The 21673-nt window shown below is 46.9% G+C and overlaps 1 protein-coding gene across 1 annotated transcript in view; it reads left to right on the forward strand.

The window, feature by feature from the left end:
- The window catches only part of srgap2 (SLIT-ROBO Rho GTPase activating protein 2), a 240868-nt gene that overhangs the window by 165390 nt on the left and 53805 nt on the right, over positions 1–21673 (forward strand). Inside the window, exons 6-10 of the mRNA XM_078420528.1 lie at positions 3576–3704; positions 7365–7586; positions 9717–9818; positions 15586–15783; positions 17059–17143. Coding sequence (XP_078276654.1) covers positions 3576–3704; positions 7365–7586; positions 9717–9818; positions 15586–15783; positions 17059–17143 — 736 coding nt within the window. The remainder of the gene's footprint in view (positions 1–3575; positions 3705–7364; positions 7587–9716; positions 9819–15585; positions 15784–17058; positions 17144–21673) is intronic.

Below are 21673 nucleotides of genomic sequence, written 5' to 3' on the forward strand. Positions count from 1 at the left end.
TGGGCAGTTCATTCTCTCCTCCATACTTTGCTCTTGCCATCACTCTGATATAAGTTCATCTTCGTCTCATCTGTCCACAAGACCTTTTTTCAGAAATGTGGTTGCACTTTTAAGTACTTCTTGGCAAACTGTAACCCGGCCATCCTATTTTTGCGGCTAATCAGTGGTTTGCATCTTGCAGTGTAGCCTCTGTATTTCTATTCATGAAGTCTTCTGCGGACAGTGGTCATTGACAAATCCACACCTGACTCCTGAAGAGTGTTTCTGATCTGTCGGACAAGTGTTTGGGGATTTTTCTTTATTTTAGAGAGAATTCTTCTGTCATCAGCTGTGGAGGTCTTCCTTGGCCTGCCAGTCCCTTTGTGATCAGTCAGCTCACCAGTGCTCTCTTTCTTCTTAATGATGTTCCAAACAGATGATTTTGGTAAGGCTAAGGTTTGGCTGATATCTCTTAACAGTTTTATTCTTGTTTCTCAGTCTCTTAATGGCTTCTTTGACTTTCATTGGCACAACTTTGGTCCTCTTCTTGATAAACAGCAATAAATGTTTCCAAAGGTGATGGAAAGACTGGAGGAAAGAGTAGATGCCGAGAGCTCTCTTATACCTGCATTAAGGAGGCATTTAAACGCACCTGAGCAATGACAAACACCTGTGAAACCATGTGTCCCAAACATTATGGTGCCCTGAAATTGGGGGACTATGTATAAACACAGCTGTAATTTCTACATGGTGAAACCAAAATGTATAAAAATGGCCTTTAATAAAATCTGACAATGTGCACTTTAACCACATGTGATTTTTGTCTATTACAAATCTCAAATTGTGGAGTACAGAGGCAAATAAATAAATGATGAGTCTTTGTCCCAAACATTACGCAGGGCACTGTATCTCTGCCTTAAAAATATCCACTGACGGCCTCCACAGCCTTCTGTGGCAAAGAATTCCACAGGTTCACCATCCTTTGAGTAAAGAAATTCTTCCTCATCTCCTTCCAAAAGGAACGTCCTTTAATTCTGAGGATATAACCTCTAGTTCTAGACTCTCCCACTAGTGGAAACATACACTGTACATCCACTCTATCCAGGCCTTCCACTATTCGGTACGTTTCAATGAGGTTCGTTCCCCCCCCCCTCATCCTTCTAAACTCCAGCGAGTACAGGCCCAATGCCGTCAAACATACATCCCATACTTAGAATTATAGAGGCATGAAGAACAGGTGATGCAGCTAAAGTTAGAGAACTTCCTCGCCTTTATGCCTTTATCAACCAGGATGTCTGAAGAAGGATTTAGAAGGATTTCGACCCCCTGAAACGTCATCCATTCCTTTTCTCCTCAGATGCTGCTTGACCTTCTGAGTTATTCCAGCTTTTGGTGTCTATTTTCATGTAAGCCAGCATCTGCAGTTCCTTCCTACACATACTGAGTATCGAAGTTGGGATGTTATGTTACAGTTGTACAAGATGTTGATGAGGCCGCATTTAGAGTTGTATGTTCAGTTTTAGTCACCGTGCCATTGGAGGGATATCATTAAACTGGAAAGAGTGCAGAGAAGATTTCTGAAGATATTGCCAGGACTTGAGGGCCTGAGCTACAGGGAGAGATGTGGCAGACTAGGACTTTATTCCCAGTAGTGCAGGAGGCTGAAGGGCGATCTTACAGAGGTGTATAAGATCATGACAGAAAGGCCAGCACAGTGAAGCAGTGGTAGAGCTCTTGCCTCACAGTGCCAGAGACCCGGGATCCATCCTGACTAGGGGTGCTTGTCTGTCTGGAGTTTGTACGTTCTCCCTGTGACTGCTTGGGCTTTGTCCGGGTGTTCCAGTTTCCCCCCACATTTCAAAGATGTGCAGGTTTGTAGGTTAATTGGCTTCTGCAAATTGTTCCTAATCTGTAGGATAAAACTAGCAACAGGATCACTGTTCTGTGCGGACTCAGTGGGCTGAAAGATATGTGGTATCTTTAAAACTCAAACTAAAACTGGACAGGATAAATGCACAGAGTTTTCTACTCGAGACGGGGGGGGGGGGGGGGAATCAATAACCAGGGATCATAGGTTTAAGGTGAAAAAGGAACCGTTTAGTTTCAGTTTTAGAGATACAGCATGGAAACATGCCATTCGGCCCACCGAGTCCACGCTGACCATAGACCACCCCTTCACACGAGTTCAAAGTCATCCCATTGCTTACTAACCAGGGGACAATTTAGAGAGGACAATTAACCTACAAACCTGCACATCTGTGGTACATGGGAAGAAACCTGAGCACAATCACAAAGGGAGAACGTGCAAACTCCACTTAGACCGACCGCACCCACGGTCAGGATCGAATCTGGGTATCTGGCGCTGTGAGGCAGCAGCCCACCCGGCTGTGCCAGCCCAGTAGGAACCTTGGGGGCAACCTGATAGGAATGTGAAAGGTAACTTTTTCACATCGGGTGGTGGGTTTCAGGAACAAGCTTCCGGGGGAAGTAGTTGAGGCAGCTACTATGTCAGTATTTTGAAGACATTTGGACATGCAATCCGCACGCTGGTAGTGCCCTGGCCAGCAGGCCCGGTTGGCCGCAGTGGACTGACGACGGAGGACCCGCCCGCCACGTTCAGAGGACTGAGGATCGCCCTCTGGCGACCGATGACTGAGGCTAGCCCATCACAAACTCCAAACCAGCCCGGAGCCACTGGCGGTGATGGGAAACACGCCACCAAGAGCATTGAGGGACCCACACTACCAGGAGCGAGGGGGGACCGGGAGCGAGGGTGACCATAACCTAGCGCTGTACTCCCAAGTGTGGCCTCAACCGGCCCATGTGAGTGACGGAGGTTGGACACCACTCGACCGCACCACTGAGAGAGCAAAGAGGGACCCTGCGTGAAGGGGGGAGTGGCCAGAATGAAGAGGGGCAGGGGGCTACATTGAACATTTTGTGACTTTGTCCATGCTCTATTGCACACGTGTACACAAAACAAAGAATGTCACTGTGACAGTCAATAGTCAATTTATTTGTCACATACACATGAATGTGCAGTGAAATGAAAAATTACCCGCAGTCCAACAATAAGACCAATAAAAATAAGCAATAAAAATATGCAATAACACATACAATCATAAACCAACACCAAACAAAAGAAACATCCATCCCAGTGAGTCTCCTCCAGTCACCTCTTCACTGTGATGGAAGGCCAGAATGTCTTTTTCTCTTCAGCAGGTCACATATGATAATTAAGTATCATTCATTCATTCATGTTCATGGGATAGAAAAGGTTGAGAGGGATTTGGGCCAAATGTGGGCAGGTGGGACTAGTGTAGGTGGGGCATCTTGGTCGCCGAGCTGGGCTGGAGGTCTGTTTCCAGATTGTATGACCCTATAACAGGCGGACGATAATATATCTGTTGAGTATGACTGGGTTTGTTTATAGTTATGATGCCCAACTGAGTCCTGAGTTTGAAATTCCGGCCTAAGAATCCCTACCCAGACAGTGATTATTGGTTAAAGCTCTTGAATTTAGCAATTTTATAAAATGCTTCTCAGCCTTGCACTGTGTATTGGAGTTTAATTTTTTGCTTTTCTTTTTCTCACAGCGTCAGGCAAAATACACTGAAAATAAACTCAAAGCAATCAAGGCACGAAATGAATACATCTTGGTAATGGAAGCCACCAACAGCTCTGTCTTTAAGTACTACATCCGTGATCTGTCTGATCTACTTGATGTGAGCCAGTTTACTAACTTTCCTAGACAATGTATCTCCTTTCTAATCTTTTAACTTCCTCAAAAGATTCCTTCTGGGGGTCTGCCCTGGAAGTCTGGGTGGCATGGTATCCAGAGAGAGCTCGCTGGCTGGAGAGACAATTGGCTTCATGGAAGGAAGCACAGGGAGGAAAGTGGAAGGTTGTTTTTCAGACAGGAGGCCTATGACTAGTGGTGTGCCTCAGGGATCAGTGCTGGGTCCTTTACTGTTTGTGGTTTATATCAACGATTTGGATGAGGATGTACAAAGCTTGATCAGCAAGTTTGTGGCATTGCAGATAGTGAAGATGGTTGTCAAACATTGCAGCAGGGTCGTGATCGGTTGGACAGGTGGGCTGAGGAATGGAGAATGGAGCTTAATACAGATAAGTGCGAGGTGTTGCATTTTGGGAAGTCTAACTAGGGCAGGAACTACACAGTGAATGGCACGGCTCTGGGGAGTGTTGTAGAACAGCGGGATCTAGGAGCGCAGGTACCTTTAAAGTAGCGTCACAGGTTAATGGGGTAGTCAAGAAGGCTTTTGGCACATTGGACTTCCATCAGTCAGTGTATTGAGTATAGAAGATAGGAGGTTATGTTACAGTTGTAAAAGACATTGGTGAGGAAACATTTGGAGTATTGTGTTCAGTTTTGGTCACCCTGTTACAGGAAAGATGTTGTTAAGCTGGAAAGAGCGCAAAAAGGATTATGAAGATGGTGCCAGGGCTCCAGGGCCTGACCTATAAGGAGAGGTTGAGCAGGCTAGGACTTTATTCATTGAAACACAGGAATATGAAGTATTTTACCCAAAGTAGGGGAATCAAGAACCATAGGACAGATAGGTGAGGGGGGAATGGTTTAAAAGGAATCTGTTATATAAAGGGTGGTGGGTTGGCAAGAGGATGAAGTTGAGGCAGATACTATCACAAATTTTAAAAGGCACTTGGGCAGGTACATGGATAGGATAGGTTTAGAAGGATATGGGCCAAACACAGGCAGGTGGGACTAGTGAAGATGGGGCATGTTGGTCGGTGTGGGCAGGTGGGACTAGTGTAGATGGGGCATGTTGGTCGGTGTGGGCAGGTGGGACTCGTGAAGATGGGGCATGTTGGTCGGTGTGGGCAGGTGGAACTCGTGAAGATGGGGCATGTTGGTCAGTGTGGGCAGGTGGGACTAGTGTAGATGGGGCATGTTGGCCAGTGTGGGCAGGTGGGACTAGTGTAGATGGGGCATGTTGGCCGGTGTGGGCAGGTGGGACTAGAGTAGATGGGGCATGTTGGCCGGTGTGGGCAGGTGGGACTAGTGTAGATGGGGCATGTTGGTCGGTGTGGGCAGGTGGGACTAGTGTAGATGGGGCATGTTGGCCGGTGTGGGCAGGTGGGACTAATGTGGATGGGGCATGTTGGTTGGTGTGGGCAGGTGGGACTAGTGTAGATGGGGCATGTTGGTTGGTGTGGGCAGGTGGGACTAGTGTAGATGGGGCATGTTGGTCGGTGTGGGCAGGTGGGACTAGTGTAGATGGGGCATGTTGGTTGGTGTGGGCAGGTGGGACTAGTGTGGATGGGGCATGTTGGTCGGTGTGGGCAGGTGGGACTAGAGTAGATGGGGCATGTTGGTCAGTGTGGGCAGGTGGGACTAGAGTAGATGGGGCATGTTGGTTTGTGTGGGCAGGTGGGCCTATTAACACACTGTATGGCTTTATGAAAAAGCTGAAAGGGTTAAAATCTGAAAGGGTCAACTGTGCTCTTCGCCCTTCAGCAATAAAGTCTGAAAAGTTTACTGACCACTGAAAACAGCTCATAGTTTAAATAGGAATAAACAATTTCTTCTATGATTGTCAGAACAAAAGGCCACGATCTTAACATTTGAATCAGGCCATTCAGGGGTGTTGTACGATCAGAAAATGCCACAAACAATCAAGGTCAGACGGCATCCATGGAAAGAGAAGTGGTCAATGTTTCAAGTCCAAGACACAGTTGTCAGAACTGTTCCCCTTTTTGCAGATGTTGTTGACTTGTGAGGAGTTGCAGTGTTTTCCTTAACTATTTCAGATTTTCATCATCTCCAGCTTTTATGATATTCTGTTCTGAGAAGTCAGGAAATAGTGCTGTGGAGAAAAGCTACAGGAAATCTGGGACACTTGCCCAAAAGATGTTGAGGAAGGGCTTTAACTGAAAGTGTCAAACTAAGATTCATTGATCTTGTTCTGAGACAATTGCATGGTCTAATTGAATGGAAGCACAAAATCAAAGGGGCAAGAAGTCACTTCCCTAGCTTTGCGGCTAATACTCAAGGTTAAATATTTTGCAACGGTTATTGGCTATTCATATTTTCAATGAAGTTGGAAACGGATACACATGATTTCAGCATTGTTGGAAATCTGAGGGCTCGTCTTTCTCCCCGACACCTCCAGGATAGCAGAAAGAAAAGTGCAGATGCTGGTTTAAATCGAAGGCAGACACAAAATGCTGGAGTAACTCAGCGGCTCAGGCAGCATCTCTGGAGAGAAGGAATTGGTGACGTTTCGGGTCAAGACCCTTCTTCAGACTGATGTCAAGGGAGGGGGTGGTCCCGCCCTGAAACGTCACCCATTCCTTCTCTCCGGAGATGTTGCCTGACCCGCTGAGTTACTCCAGCATTTTGTGTCCTCCTCCAGAATAGCAGCTTGTCGTGAGATAGTGATTGCTGGATGGATTACACCAGAATCGGTGAACAAAACTGCATGAAAAGAGCCTCTTTGATGGAGCTCTCTCATGACTCCCTTTAATTCCCTAATCATTCCCTACAGAAAAAAAAGTATTTATCCAATTCACTTTTGAATTTGCATCTGCAGTTTTTTCAGAAGTTGCATAACCACTGGCTGTTGGAATATCTTCACTTTCAAGGCCTGCAGTAGGCCGAGAGGCCGGCTCACCTCCGACGTTAAAGGAAATTAGGAACAGGCAATAAATGGTGGCCCTGCCATGAATATCCAGAGCTCGCTAATAAGATGAAACGGTTCAGAGAAGATGTGGGATGTTATCTCAAACCTCCTTTTAACATTCTCTTCTCAAAGAAGAGCAATCCTAACATTTCCAGGCGTTCCTTACAACTAAGAGTATAAGAAGATAACTGCAGATGCTGGTACAAATCAAAGGTGTTTATTCACAAAATGCTGGAGTAACTCAGCAGGTCAGGCAGCATCTCGGGAGAGAAGGAATGGGTGACGTTTCGGGTCGAGACCCTTCTTCAGACTGAAGAAGGGTCTCGACCTGAAACGTCACCCATTCCTTCTCTCCCGAGATGCTGCCTGACCTGCTGAGTTACTGCAGCATTTTGTGAATAAATACCTTACAACTAAGAGTTCCTCATCCCCAAGCACAATTTTAGTAAAATGCCTCCTGTTCCCTCTAGAAGCATTGAAACCTTTGTCGTGTATCCCTAATAAATTGAGCGCTGAAATCTCATCAATATTACAGAGAAAGATCAAAAATTGTCAAGCTCTAAAACTCGTCATTTATCAATCGAAGTCATGGTCTAATGGTACATTTGTGGTGACCTTCTCAGCTTATCTGAACATCTGCAAATCCTGGTCATTGATTTTCCTGTTTTCGTATTTTGGGATCAGTCTGGCAGCAAATCTAATTTCTGCTCTCTATTTTAGTGCTGTGACCTTGGGTACCATGCCAGTGTGAACCGGGCAATGAGGACATTTCTTTCGGCTGAGATTAATGTTGAACAATCCAAGCACGAAGGGCTGGAGATCATTGAAAATGCCATCGACAGCCTGGATGCCACCAACGACAAACAGCGCCTGATGGAGCTGTACCACACCGTCTTCTGTCTGCCGCCAAAGTTTGATTTTCAGCCGCACATGGGCGATGAGGTCAGTATACAGTTTTAAGCTCCATCTCAAGGCCCTGCTGGTTAGTAAGCAACAAGCATGTTATTGTAGTGGCCTGGCCGAGGCCAGACCAAGGCTGGACGCAAGGCAGGTTGAGGAAGTTCTTTATTCTGGTTGTGAGCATCCACTCACACCGAGTTCCACCGCAGGGATCAACCACTCCCCCAAACAGCCTGAGTATAAACCCCGTAGCCTGTCCGCCAAGTGCCGAGGGGGACTGACTCTAGGAATGGCCTGATCCCCAGGGACCACCACATTATTTCTGATAGACCTGCACCCTTAGTATGTTAATATTGTTTTAGTTTTGGAGATACAGCAGGGAAGTAGGCCCTTCGTCCCACTGAGTCCGCTCCGACCAGCGATCCCCGCACACTAACACTATCCTGCAGGTTTGTGACAGGTCTAGGCAGCACGGTGGCGCAGCGGTAGAGTTGCTGCCTTGCAGTGCCAGAGACCCAGGTTCGATCCTGACTACGGGTGCTGTCTGTACGGAGTTTGTACGTGCATGGGTTTCTCTGAGATCTTCGGTTTCCTCCCACACTCCAAAGATGTAGAGGTTTGTAGGTTAATTGGCTTGGTATAAATGTAAATTGTCCCTAGTGTGTGTAGGATCGTGTTAATGTGCGGGGATCGCTAGTTGGTGCAGACTCGGCACGCCTAGGGGCCTGTTTCTGCGCTCTATCTTTAAACTAAACTACACACACACTAGGGACAATTAACCTACGTCTTTGGAGTGTGGGAGGTAACCGGAGATCCCGGACAAAACCCACAGCCATCATGGGGAGAACAATAGACAACAGGTGCAGGAGGAGGCCATTTGGCCCTTCGAACCAGCACCGCCATTCTCAATCAGTACCCCGTTCCTGCCTTCTCCCCATACCCCCTGACTCCGCTATCCTTAAGAGCTCTATCTAGCTCTCTCTTGAATGCATTCAGAGAATTGGCCTCCAATGCCTTCTGAGGCAGAGAATTCCACAGATTCACAACTCTCTGACTGAAAAAGTTTTTCCTCATCTCAGTTCTAAATGGCCTACCCCTTATTCTTAAACTGTGGCCCCTGGTTCTGGACTCCCCGAACATTGGGAACATGTTTGCTGCCTCTAACGTGTCCAACCCCTTAATAATCTTATACGTTTCGATAAGATCTCCTCTCATCCTTCTAAATTCCTGGGTATACAAGCTTAGTCGCTCCAGTCTTTCAACATATGATAGTCCCACCATTCCGGGAATTAACCTAGTAAACCTACGTTGCACGCCCTCAATAGCAAGAATGTACAAAGTCCCTACAGACAGCACCCATAGCCATGATCGAGCCCGGGTCTCTACCGCTGCGCCACTGTGCCGTGCAGACTTGTTACAGACCTCATCTCTTGCCAACACCGACCGGCATGACCAACACCAAATCCGAGAGCTCTGTGTGAAATTGTGGTTTGAGAAGAAAGCACAAACTAACTTCACAACTCACAAATCTGCAATTAATTCCACGTTTGGCAACAAGGTTGACACCCTGCGAGAAAAATGCAAGAAAATCCTCAAAATCAATTTCAGTGCTACATAGTGGGAGGTTTGTACGACAGTGTCTATTTGGAATTTGATTAGGAACACCCAATTGTGTGGCAACCTGGAACAACACACCCATTAAGAACAAGGGAACCACCAGTCATTGCTTGATACCTCACATACCAAGGGAAAGGAAATTATCAAAACCGTTGCAGTTTCCCAAGCATTCCCTCAAGTTCAATGTCGTTCTTTTGTTGAATGGAGACATTTGTTTATTCACAGCTTTGGGTTGAAATGAGGTGCCAATTGCTTCTTGTTCCCGGTGTGGGGGGACTGTCATGGGGGGTGGGGGTGGAGGAGAACAAAGGAGGACCCGGTGTGGGATACTTTGTAACTTTGTCAGTGCCCTTTATGTGGCCACTCTTTGCATACCTTGGGCATGCAAAACAAAATCTCACTGTGACTCGTCTCATGCGGCAATAAAGTATCATTCATTCATTCATTCATTCATTCATTCATTCATTTATTCATTCAGCTGCAGGTTTATGTTTTGTGAGGGTCTCTGCTTCCCATTATCACCAACATGAAGTGCTGTCTTTTTTTACTGTACAGGTTTCTCACCTGTGTGCTCAGCAGCCAGTGCAAGGAGAATTGGTCCTGCGGTGCCAGAAACTCCAGTCCAGACTGGCGACTCTGAAGATTGAGAACGAGGAGGTGTGTTGCTCGGTATAGCTGCTGTCAAATGGCAGACCCATTGACTGGGTTGCTTCATGCAACTGACCCCATGCATTGCTGGGAGGCTTCTCCTCGTGGCTGAATGGGCTACATATAAGCCGAAGACAGACACAAAAATGCTGGAGTAACTCAGCGGGACAGGCAGCATCTCTGGAGAGAAGGAATGGGGGACGTTTCGGGTCGAGACCCTTCTTCAGGCTGCTAACTGAACCTTTGTGTCCGTCTCTCTTTATTGCTGGAGGGGCAAGAACAAAGTTGACTAAATCCACTGTCAGATTTTAACCCTTTCATTCTTTTCATAAAGCCAAAGAGTCATATGGTGGGTTAACGAGCCGTTCGGCCCAACTTGTTCATGCTGACTAACATGCATCTCTCCAGAGATGTTGCCTGTCCCGCTGAGTTACTCCAGCATTTTGTGTCTATCTTCGGTTTAAACCGGCATCTGCAGTTCCTTCCTACACGGGCTACATGTAAAACCAGCTGAATTAAACTCTCAAGCCCAGACCTACGTGGGCAGAGGTCAGTGGGATCAAAGCAAACATTTGCTGGGAAATGCAGTGTGCCATTTGATTCCATCGAAAGTGAACATTTGTCTTCTATGTGAACAGGTGCTTCCTGACACCAGCCCAAAGCTCTCTGACTTGGTACCCGCATCTTTAGACTGTAGAGATACAGTGAGGAAACAGGCCCTTCAGCCCACCAAGTCCACGTCAGTCAGTGATTACTCCATATACTAGCACTATCCTGCACCTTCGGGACAATTTTACAACTTACTGCAGCCAATTAATCTGCGATCCTCTACGTCTTTGGAGTGTGGGAGGAAAGAGGAGCTTCCAGAGGAAACCCACGCAGTCACAGGGAGAACGTACAAACTCTGTACAGACAGCACCTGTAGTCAGGATCGAACCCAGGTCTCTGACGCTGTGAGGCATCAACTCTACCACTGCATCACTGTCTTGCCTTTTTTTAATTTAAGCTTTTTACTTTAGACTTTTATTTTTAGACTTTATCTGTGGTTTTGGATGAACAGAATAATCACTCAACCTTTACCTTTTCTACTCCACTTTGTATCAGTTCATCTTCTCCAAGTTTTATTCACACTCTTTTATGGCTGAAAAATCTAAACTTCTCTGGCCTTTCATTTTGTGCTGCCGAACTCCCATTCCACCAGTTAATCAGATCATGGCTGATTTACATGTGTAGGAAAGAACTGCAGTTTAAACCGAAGATAGACACAGAAAGCTCGAGTAACTCAGCGGGTCAAGTCAAGTCAAGTTTATTATTTGTCACATACACATACACGATGTGCTGTGAAATGAAAGTGGCAATGCCTGCGGATTGTGCACAAAAAAGAATTACAGTTACAGTATATAAATAAAGTTAATAAAGTTACTAATAGTGTAGACAAAATTTAGTCTCTGGAGTTATAAAAGTTGACAGTCCTGATGGCCTGTGGGAAGAAACTCCGTCTCATCCTCTCCGTTTTCACAGCGTGACAGCGGAGGCGCTTGCCTGACCGTAGCAGCTGGAACAGTCTGTTGCTGGGGTGGTAGGGGTCCCTCATGATCTTGCTTGCTCTGGATCTGCACCTCCTGATGTATAGGTCCTGCAGGGGGACGAGTGTAGTTCCCATGGTGCGTTCTGCCGAACGCACTACTCTTTGCAGGGCCATCCTGTCCTGGGCAGAGCTGTTCCCAAACCAGACTGTAATGTTGCCGGACAGGATGCTCTCTACAGCCCCAGAAGTGGGTCAGGCCACATCTGTACTGTAAGGAGTTTGTACGTTCTCCCCGTGACCTGCGTGGGTTTTCTCCGAGATCTTCGGTTTCCTCCCACACTCCAAAGACGTACAGGTATGTAGGTTAATTGACTGGGTAAATGTTTTTGTTTTTTAATTGTCCCTAGTGTGTGTAGGATAGTGTTAGTGTGCGGGGATCGCTGGGCGGTGCGGACTTGGTGGGCCGAAAAGGCCTGTTTCCGCGCTGTATCTGAAATATGAATAATATGAAAAATAAATATGAAAAATCTCTGAAGAGAAGGAATGGGTGATGTTTCGGGTCGAGACCCTTCTTTAGACTGGGGCTGATTTATATCCTGACTATTTAATTCCACATCCCTCGTTATCCTTTTCCAATAAAACCCTGCCCAGTCTCAACCTTGAACATTTCAATGAACTTGCATGTATTTGCATGAGAGAAGTTCCGTCACCAAATAATACTGATGTCGAGAAGTGTTTCTCGATTTCCTTACTCAATAGACTTTGGGAGGTCTTACATGGACAGGACCTACTCTGGGGAGTGTTGTGGAGCAGAGGGATCTACGAGTGCAGGTACATAGTTCAGTGAAAGTGGTGTCACAGTTGGACAGGGTGATCAAGAAGGCTTTCGGCACATTGGCCTTCATCAGTCAGCGAACTGAGTATAGACGTTGCGAGGAAATGTTACAGTTGTATAAGATGTTGGTTGGTGAGGCCACATTTAGAGCATTGTGTTCAGTTCTGGGCACCTTGTTATAGGAAAGATGTCAACCGTGAAAGTGTTCAGAGAAGATTGATCAGGATGTTGCCAGAACCCGAGGGCCTGGGTTATAGGGCGAGGTTGAGCAGGCTGGGAGTGTATTCCTTGGAGCGCAGGATGATGAGAGGTGATCCTATAGAGGTGGTCAAAATCATGAGAGAACTAGAACGGGTGAACGCAGAGTTGGAGAATCGAGAACCAGAGGACATAGGTTTAAGGTGAAAGGGCAACAGTTTAATGGGAACCGGAGGGGTAACTTTTTTACACAAAGGGAGGTAAGTGTGTGGAACAAGCTGCCGGAGGAGATAGTTGAGTCATATCCTATCGTAACATTTTAGGGGAAAAAAAGGCAGGTACGTGGATAGAGTAGGTTTAGAGGGATGTGGGCCAAAAGCAGACAGAGGGTTCTAGTTTAGATGGAGCATTGAAACATAGAAAATAGGTGCAGGAGTAGGCCATTCGGCCCTTCGAGCCAGCACCGCCATTCAATATGATCATGGCTGATCATCTAAAATCAGTACCCCATTCCTGCTTTTTCCCCATATCCCTTGAACCCGTTAGCCCTAAGAGCTAAATCTAACTCTCTTGAAAACATCCAGTGAATTGGCCTCCAACTGTCTTCAGTGGCAGAGAATTCCACGGATTCACAACACTCTGGGTGAAAAAGTTTTTCGTCATCTCAGTCCTAAATGACCTACCCATTATTCTTAAACTGTGACCCCTGGTTCTGGACTCCCCCAACATCGGGAACATTTTTCCTGCATCTACCAGGTCCAATCCTCTAGGAAAATTATATGTTTCTAGAAGATCCCCTCTCATCCTTCTAAATTACAGTGAATACAAGCCCAGCCGCTCCATTCTTTCATCGTATGTCAGTCCCGCCATACTGGGAATTAACCTGGTGAACCTACGCTGCACTCCCTCCATAGCAAGAATGTCCTTCCTCAAATTAGGAGACAAAAATTGCACGCAATACTCCAGGTGCTGTCTCACCAGAGCCCTGTTCAACTGCAGTAGGACCTCCTTGCTCCTAAACTCAATTCCTCTCGCAATGAAGGGCAACATGCCATTAGCTTTCTTCACTGCCTGCTGTACCTGTATGCTTACTTTCAGTCACTGATGTACAAGCACACCCAGGTCTTGTTGCACCTCCCCTTCTAATCCGACACCATTCAGGAGTAACTCAGCGGGTCAGGCAGCATCTCTGGAGGCGGGTCAGGCAGCATCTCTGGAGGTGGGTCAGGCAGCATCTCTGGAGGTGGGTCAGGCAGCATCTCTGGAGGTAGGTCAGGCAGCATCTCCATAGGTGGGTCAGGCAGCATCTCTGGAGGCGGGTCAGGCAGCATCTCTGGAGGTGGGTCAGGCAGCATCTCCATAGGTGGGTCAGGCAGCATCTCTGGAGGCGGGTCAGGCAGCATCTCTGGAGGTGGGTCAGGCAGCATCTCCATAGGTGGGTCGGGCAGCATCTCTGGAGGTGGGTCAGGCAGCATCGTAGGTGGATCGGGCAGCATCTCTGGAGGTGGATCGGGCAGCATCTCCATAGGTGGGTCAGGCAGCATCTCTGGAGGTGGGTCAGGCAGCATCTCTGGAGGTGGGTCAGGCAGCATCTCTGGAGGTGGGTCAGGCAGCATCTCTGGAGGTGGGTCAAGCAGCATCTCTGGAGGTGGGTCAGGCAGCATCTCTGGAGGTGGGTCAGGCAGCATCTCTGGAGGTGGGTCAGGCAGCATCTCTGGAGGTGGGTCAAGCAGCATCTCTGGAGGTGGGTCAGGCAGCATCTCTGGAGGCGGGTCGGGCAACATCTCTCGAGGTGGGTCAGGCAGCATCTCTGGAGTTACAAACACTGCATATTCAGGTCCTCCAGAGTCTGACCCGCTGAGAGTTTCTTCAGCACTACATGTCTTTTTAAAAATAAACTCAATTGCTTCCTTCTTTCAATATTTGTTACCACATTCCAGTTTTACCCAGACCTCCATTGCCTTAAATTTCTGAAGCCAACCATTCATGCTGAGTGTCATAGAAGTTTTTCAAGAAGAATGGCTTCACTATATCGAAGCTTTCCAGTGTATACTTTAGATGTCACTTCCTAAAAAATATTTAAGAATTTGATCAGACAGGATCTGCTGTAACTGAAACGATGTTGGTTACCACCGACTGAGCTATTTTGACTTAGACACTTGGCATTTACTATATGGCCCTTTCACTCCCTTGGTCTGTTTGTTCACAATAGTTGAAAATAGTCATAATAATTTGTACAAACACTCCGTAGTATAAGAAAATAACTGCAGATGCTGGTACAAATCGAAGGTATTTATTCACAAAATGCTGGAGTAACTCAGCAGGTCAGGCAGCATCTCAGGAGAGAAGGAATGGGTGACGTTTCGGGTCGAGACCCTTCTTCAGACTGATGTCAGGGGGGCGGGACAAAGGAAGGATATAGGTGGAGACAGGAAGATAGAGGGAGAACTGGGAAGGAGGAGGGGAAGAGAGGGACAGAGGAACTACCTAAAGAAGAGTAGGAGGGCAGGAGAAATCACAGAGAGGGAGCAGCGATAGTTCCTCTGTCCCTCCCTTCCCCTCCCCCTTCCCAGTTCTCCCTCTATCTTCCTGTCTCCACCTATATCCTTCCTTTGTCCCGCCCCCCTGACATCAGTCTGAAGAAGGGTCTCGACCCAAAACGTCGCCCATTCCTTCTCTCCTGAGATGCTGCCTGACCTGCTGAGTTACTCCAGCATTTTGTGTACAAACACTCCTGTGGTTACTGACTCTATTTAGATATCTTCTGGACTTTGCAGTTTCCTACGAAGCTTAACCTCCACTCTTCCAACTCTGGGGTATTTCGAGCCATTTAACTATTTCTAACTAATGAATGCAAATAATAAATAGTAAGTGATAACAATGAAATAATTTTTGCTGAAGATGGACACAAAATGCTGGAGTAACTCAGCGGGACAGTCAGCATCTCTGGAGAGAAGGAATGGGTGACGTTTCGGGTCGAGACCCTTCTTCAGACATTCCTTCTCTCCAGGGATGCTGCCTGCCCCGCTGAGTTACTCCAGGATTTTGTGTCTATCTTCGGTGTAAACCAGCATCTACAGTTCCTTCCTGCACAAAGAATGCTTCTGTGTGACTGTATTTCCAGAATGAGTCTTCTTGTCCAACTGTAAGTAACAGGTAGGGGTCCTGCAATGGATTTCCTTCCATGATTGAAAGCATTCGGTTTGTCTTCACAGGTGAAGAAGACCATGGAAGCCACACTGCAAACGATTCAGGATATTGTCACCATTGAGGACTTTGACGTGGCCGACTGCTTCCAGAACACTAACTCCACTGAGTCCGTCAAATCCACTCTTTCGGAAACGTTCATGAGCAAGCCCAGCATTGCCAAGAGACGAGCGAATCAGCAGGAGACAGAGCAGTTCCTCTTCACGGTAAAGTCTTAGGATGATGATGACACCTTCACATGACTTTGTGATGCAAACTTTGTCTTGAGGCCATTTATTTACCTGGGGATGTCACTTCAACAAAGGTGTGTGGCTATAGCAGAGCCATGAGAACTGATTCCTTTTAGCTCTGACAGCCCAGGTTCGACCCCAACCATCGCTATATGTGTGTGTGTGTGTGTCCTCCCTGACTGTGTGGGTTTCCCCCACACAGGTATTCTAGTTTCCTCCCAAATACCAAAGATGTGTACATAATTAGGTTGATTAGCCTCTGAAAATTGCTGGTATTGTGTACCTGAAAGAAAAAAAATGGGGGGGGGTAGTTTTATGAGACAAAAGGTTGAATGGAAACATTAATTGAGGGATTGGATGACTCTGTGAGCGGGCATGCACTCAAGCAACCAAGATGGCCTCCTCTGTCATTAGGAAATATGTGTCCATGTTGGGCGGTGTGGGCAAGTTGGGCCGATGGGCCTGCTTCCACACTGTATCACTCCATGTCTCTATCTCCACGGATTGAGATCTCAGCATCCCCGTCCGTAGGTTGGGGTCTGCAGGTTTCTCTCCATGGGTTGGAGCTTGTACTTCCCTCTCCTTGCACTGCCTCAGTGTTCCTGTCCCATTGTTCCTCTCTCTAGATTGGAGTGCCGTGTATCATTGCCCAAAGATTGAACCTTTCCGTGGTCTGTAGTTTGTGCATCCCCCTCTCCGGGCTGGATCCTGGGCTCCACGCCTCTTCCCCCTTTATGGAATGGGGCCCATGCGTTGCTCTCCATAGTCTAGTCTAAGCGTCTCTAGCCAAGCATTGGAGCCTGCGTGTTCCGTGTTGGGGCTGGGTTAGATTGTCGTTAGTGTTAGGGTGACTCCATCCCTCCCTTTGGCCTGGGACTTGTGCATTCTCCTCTGCAGATTGGGTCGATGTATCCCTGCTCCCATCCATGATTGGGACCTTGTACACCTCCCTCCATGGAATGCACCTGCACGTTGCTGATCAGAGGTTCATCCCCTTCCACTCGGGCTGAAGCATCCCCCTCTATGAATTTACACTGTGTGTCCCTATCCAGAAGCTTGGGCCTTTGTGATCCCCCCCTATCCCTACCCCCGGCTTATAGTGTTGGGAGTTCCACATCCCATCAGGAAATTCCCAAAGCTTGCGGTGCAACGTTAGGATAGGACAATGAACACAAAAGGGCATTCAGCACATCATAAATCGCTTGCTGCTTTTGGCGATAGCTCACGATTGTTTTCCTGTTATTTTCTTAGAAACTGAAAGAGTATTTTGAAGGCAGAAACCTGATCACCAAACTGCAAGCAAAACTTGACCTTCTGCAAAAGACTCTGGGTGAAAGTAGGCAATATTCTTAATCTTCTACGTAATTAGTCAATTGGTGGAGGTGTAAAGCCTGTTAAGTATAATATACTACAGATAGGATCATAGTCATACAGCATGGAAACAGACCATTTGGCCCAACTCGTGCATGCTGGCCAAGATACCTTATCGAAGCGAGAGCCATTTGCCTCATATCTCTCTAAACCATTCCATTCCAAGTATCTGTCCAAATTATTACTTTTTAAATGTTGTTCTAGTACCTGTCTCAACTACCCCCTCTGGCAACTCGTTCCATTTACCCACCACCTTCTAAGTGAACAAGTTGCCCCTCAGGTTCCTATTACCGGTGCCCCTCAACTTACAATGGGATTACGTTCCGATAAACCCATTGCAACCGAAAATATCGTACGTCGTAATGCATTTAATACTCCTGATCATGTGGCCGGAAGCGAACTACAAGTCGATGCCATTGCCCAGCGTTGGCACCATTGAAAAGTCGAAATATCTTACTTCGAAGCATCGTCAGTCGGGGAGCATCTGTAAATCATTCTCCCCTCACCTTAAACCTATGCCCTCGGGTTCTTTATTTCCCTACCCTGCGTAAAAGTATGCATTCACCCAATCAACTCTCATCATGATTTTAAACACTACCATAAGATCACCCTGTGCTCCAAGGAATTCAGTCCTATCTTTCCCCATCTCTTTCAGAAGCTCAGGCCGCCAGGTCCTGGCAAGATCCTCGTAAATCTGCTCTGCACTCTTTCTAACTCAACAACATCCTTCTAATAGTAGGATGACCAAAACTGCACAGTACTCCAAATGTTTACTCACCAACATTTTGTACAACTGTAGCATAATGTTCCAATTTCTATACCCAATTCCCTGACTGATGAAGGCCAATGCACCAAAATACTTCTTTACCACCCTGTCTACTTGTGATATGAAATTCAGGGAACTATATACCTGTACCCAAGGATCCCTCTGCTCTAATAACACTGCCCAGCACCCGACCATTCAGTGGCATAGGACTTAATTCCTTGACATATGATGAAAGAATGCATCGACTGGGCTTAAATGCACTGGAATTTAGAAGGATGAGAGGGGATCTTATAGAAACATATAACATTCTGAAGGGATTGGGCAGGCTAGATGCAGGAAAAATGTTCCCGATGTTGGGGGAGTCCAGAACCAGGGGTCTCAGTTTACGAATTAGGGGTCGGCCATTTAGGACTGAGATGAGGAAAAACATTTTCACCCAGAGAGTTGTGAATCTGTGGAATTCTCTGCAACAGAAGGCAGTGGTCAATTCACTGGATGTATTCAAGAGAGAGTTTGATATAGCTTTTAGGACTAACGGAATCAAGGGATGTGGGGAGAAAGCAGGACCGGGGTACTGATTGTGGATGATCAGCCATGATCACATTGAATGGCGGTGCTGGCTCTATGTTTCTATGCCCTGGTTGGACCTGGCAAAATGCAACACCTCCCCCTTATCTGCTTTAAACTCCATTAGCCATTCATCGGCCCACTTGTCCAGCTGAATCGAGCTCTTGCTCTAACTATATTCTCTATGATACCAACTACTTTGATGTCATCTGCAAACTCACCAATCTTGCCTCGTACATTCTCTTCTACATCGTTGATGTAAACCACAAACAGCAAAGGACCCAGACCCCATTTCTTGTGGCACATCACTGGGTACAGATCTCCAGTCCAAAGGACAACCTTCCACCGTTTCCATGGAAGCTTTCTTCCATGAAGCCAATTCTGTATGCAGTTCGCTAGCTCTCCCTGGATCAGGTGCGATCTAACGTTCCAGAAAAGCCAACCGTGCAGAACCTTGTCAAAGGCCCTGCTGACAGCATCTGAGACCATGTCCTTGTCAACCTTCTTTGTATGTTCTTCAAGAACATCAATTAAGTACATGAGACACCATCACCCAAGTACATCATCATGTTAGATAGCTCCTCTGTCCCTCCCTTCCCTTCCTCCTTCCCAGATCTCCCTCTATCTTCCTGTCTCCACCTATATCCTTCCTTTGTCCCGCCCCCCTGACATCAGTCTGAAGAAGGGTCTCGACCCGAAACGTCACCCATTCCTTCTCTCCCGAGATGCTGCCCGACCTGCTGAGTTACTCCAGCATTTTGTGAATAAATCATGTTTACTATCCCTAATCACCCCTGTCTATCCAACTGCATATTTATATCATTATCCCTGAGAATCCACTCCAATAATTTATTTATCACAGATGTTCGGCTCATTGGTCTGTAATTCCCAGGCTTTTCCTTGCAGCCCTTCTTAACTAGACGCACAACATTAGCCACCCTCCAGTCATCTGTCACGTCACCTATGTCTAACGATGATTCTATAGGAAGCTAGTCCAACATGCCTGCATTTGGCCCATCTATATACTAAAACTCTTGTTTGTTTGTTCCTGAACTACAGCCAAAATGGTACACGAACGCACAACAGTTTTAGACCCACCTTACTCACCGTCGTCCCATTGGTGCTAATGGAAGAAGTTTCATTGAAATCGGTGTTATATTTTTAAAGTTATTCACATTTTAAAGTTTAAATCTATCTCTTAGGGAGGGGGAGGGAGGGGTGGAGGGGGTAGGGGTGGAAGGGGGGGAAGAGGGGGAGGGGAGGGTAGGGGAGGGGGGAAGAGGGGACGGGGAGGTAGGGGGGGGAGGGGGAGGAAGGGGGGAGGGAGGCCAGGGGGAGGGGGGAGTGGAGGAGGAGAGGGTGCTGCATCAATGCAGGAGAGGTTTGGGCCCAATTGGTCCACTTGGTCTAGTCTCACTCTAAACCTTTCCAATCCATGTACCTGGACCAAGGGCTCCTGAAATTTCCAGGATTGGGATTTAATCAGAGATGCTCATCATGGCTGGGCTTGTGGCCAGCTTGACTGGTCTGCCCATTCGGGTCAGCTCCTGGATTTTTCTGTCGCTGGTCTGCTTTCCTCCCACATTTCTTATTTTTTTCTAAACTCGACAGTAAAACTTTGCGTGAAGTTCCCATCTAATAATTCATGCCCTCACCAATAATCGGAAAAGTCCCGCCTGTACCATTTTTTTCAAAATGCTTTTGCACTTTGCAGGAACATTGAAGCCTGAATCAAGTCCCCATCTTTTCAGTTCCCCTGAAACTTGGCATGGAGTTATGTCAGGATGGGAACTGCAGATGCTGGTTTAAACCGAAGATAGACACAAACAAAGCTGGAGTAACTCAGCGAGACAGGCAGCATCTCTGGAGAGAAGGAATGCGTGATGTTTCAGGTCGAGACCCTTTGTGAGTCTGAAGAAGGATCTCGACCTGAAAACGTCACCCGTTCCCTCTCTCCAGAGATGCTGCATGTCCCGCGGAGTTACCCCAGCTTTCTGTGTCTATCTGTAGAGTTACCTCACGGTTAGAGTTCTCAAAACCCCTCCCTGATTACAACGCACACGCAGGCAGAGCCCGTTGGATGAAACCTTCAACCTTAGCCTTGGACATTCCAGAAAAGAACAAGCCCCATGGTCCTGGGGAGAATACATACCGTCCTTTGAATGTTTATAAACAAGTCACAGATTGGAGGAATATTTGCTTCAAATTTATTTAAATACTTTTAAAAAACCAGTATGTTCAGAATCAAACGCATTTATCATTCATGAAAATCAAAAGATCGGCAGATGTTGGAAATCTGAAATGAAACAAAATATCCTGGAAATGCTGATCAGATCAGGCCTTGTGAACGGGAAAAGCAACAATTAAAATCAGAACTGCCAGAGGGTTGCATTTCAGTGATGAGAATGTTGGGGAGCAATAAACACCTTCCTCCCTACTTTCCCCGCTACTTGCTTTCCCTCTCTGCAGCAGAAATATCCACGTTGTTTCTCTTCCCACGGATGCTTTATGATCTGCTAAGTGCTTCCAGCATTTTCCGATTAGAAGTTTTCCTAGGCACCTTAAATGCTTTCCCTCAAAGCTGCCCCTCTAAAATGCAAAGTGCTGGTGTAACTCAGTGGGTCAAGCAGCATCTCTGGAGGAATGGATGGGCAACATTATGGCTCGAGAACCTTCTTCAGACTGATTGTGGTCGGGGGGATAAAGCTGGAAAAGAAGCAGGGGAGAGATAAAGCCTGGCAAGTGATAGGTGGATACAGATAAACACCCCCTTTTGACCAGATGAGGGGGGGGGTTTAATTGGCAGAAGGTTAGAGTTGAAAAGGATAACAAAAGGATGACAAAAGGAGATGAAAGGAGACTGGGGGACAAAAGGCTGTGAGGTGAGGAGAGAAGAGGAGTGAAATATAAAACCAGTGGGAATGATATCTGTGCAAAGGTGCAGGGAGGGGGAAGGGAGGAGGTGTAGTGGGAGAAGTAGCTGTGCGCTGTGGTGGGGAGGGAGGGAGGGAGGGGCTGCACAGGAAAGAGAGGGGGTAAAAAAAACAAGAGCTTGTAACTTAAATTTGGAGAATTCCGTGTTCATACCGTTCTGCAGGAAAGAAAACTGCAGATGCTGGTTTAAATCGAAGGCAGACACAAAATGCTGGAGTAACTCAGCGG

Source organism: Rhinoraja longicauda, chromosome 24 (genome assembly GCF_053455715.1).
Source record: "Rhinoraja longicauda isolate Sanriku21f chromosome 24, sRhiLon1.1, whole genome shotgun sequence".
NCBI classification, from domain to species: domain Eukaryota; kingdom Metazoa; phylum Chordata; class Chondrichthyes; order Rajiformes; family Arhynchobatidae; genus Rhinoraja; species Rhinoraja longicauda.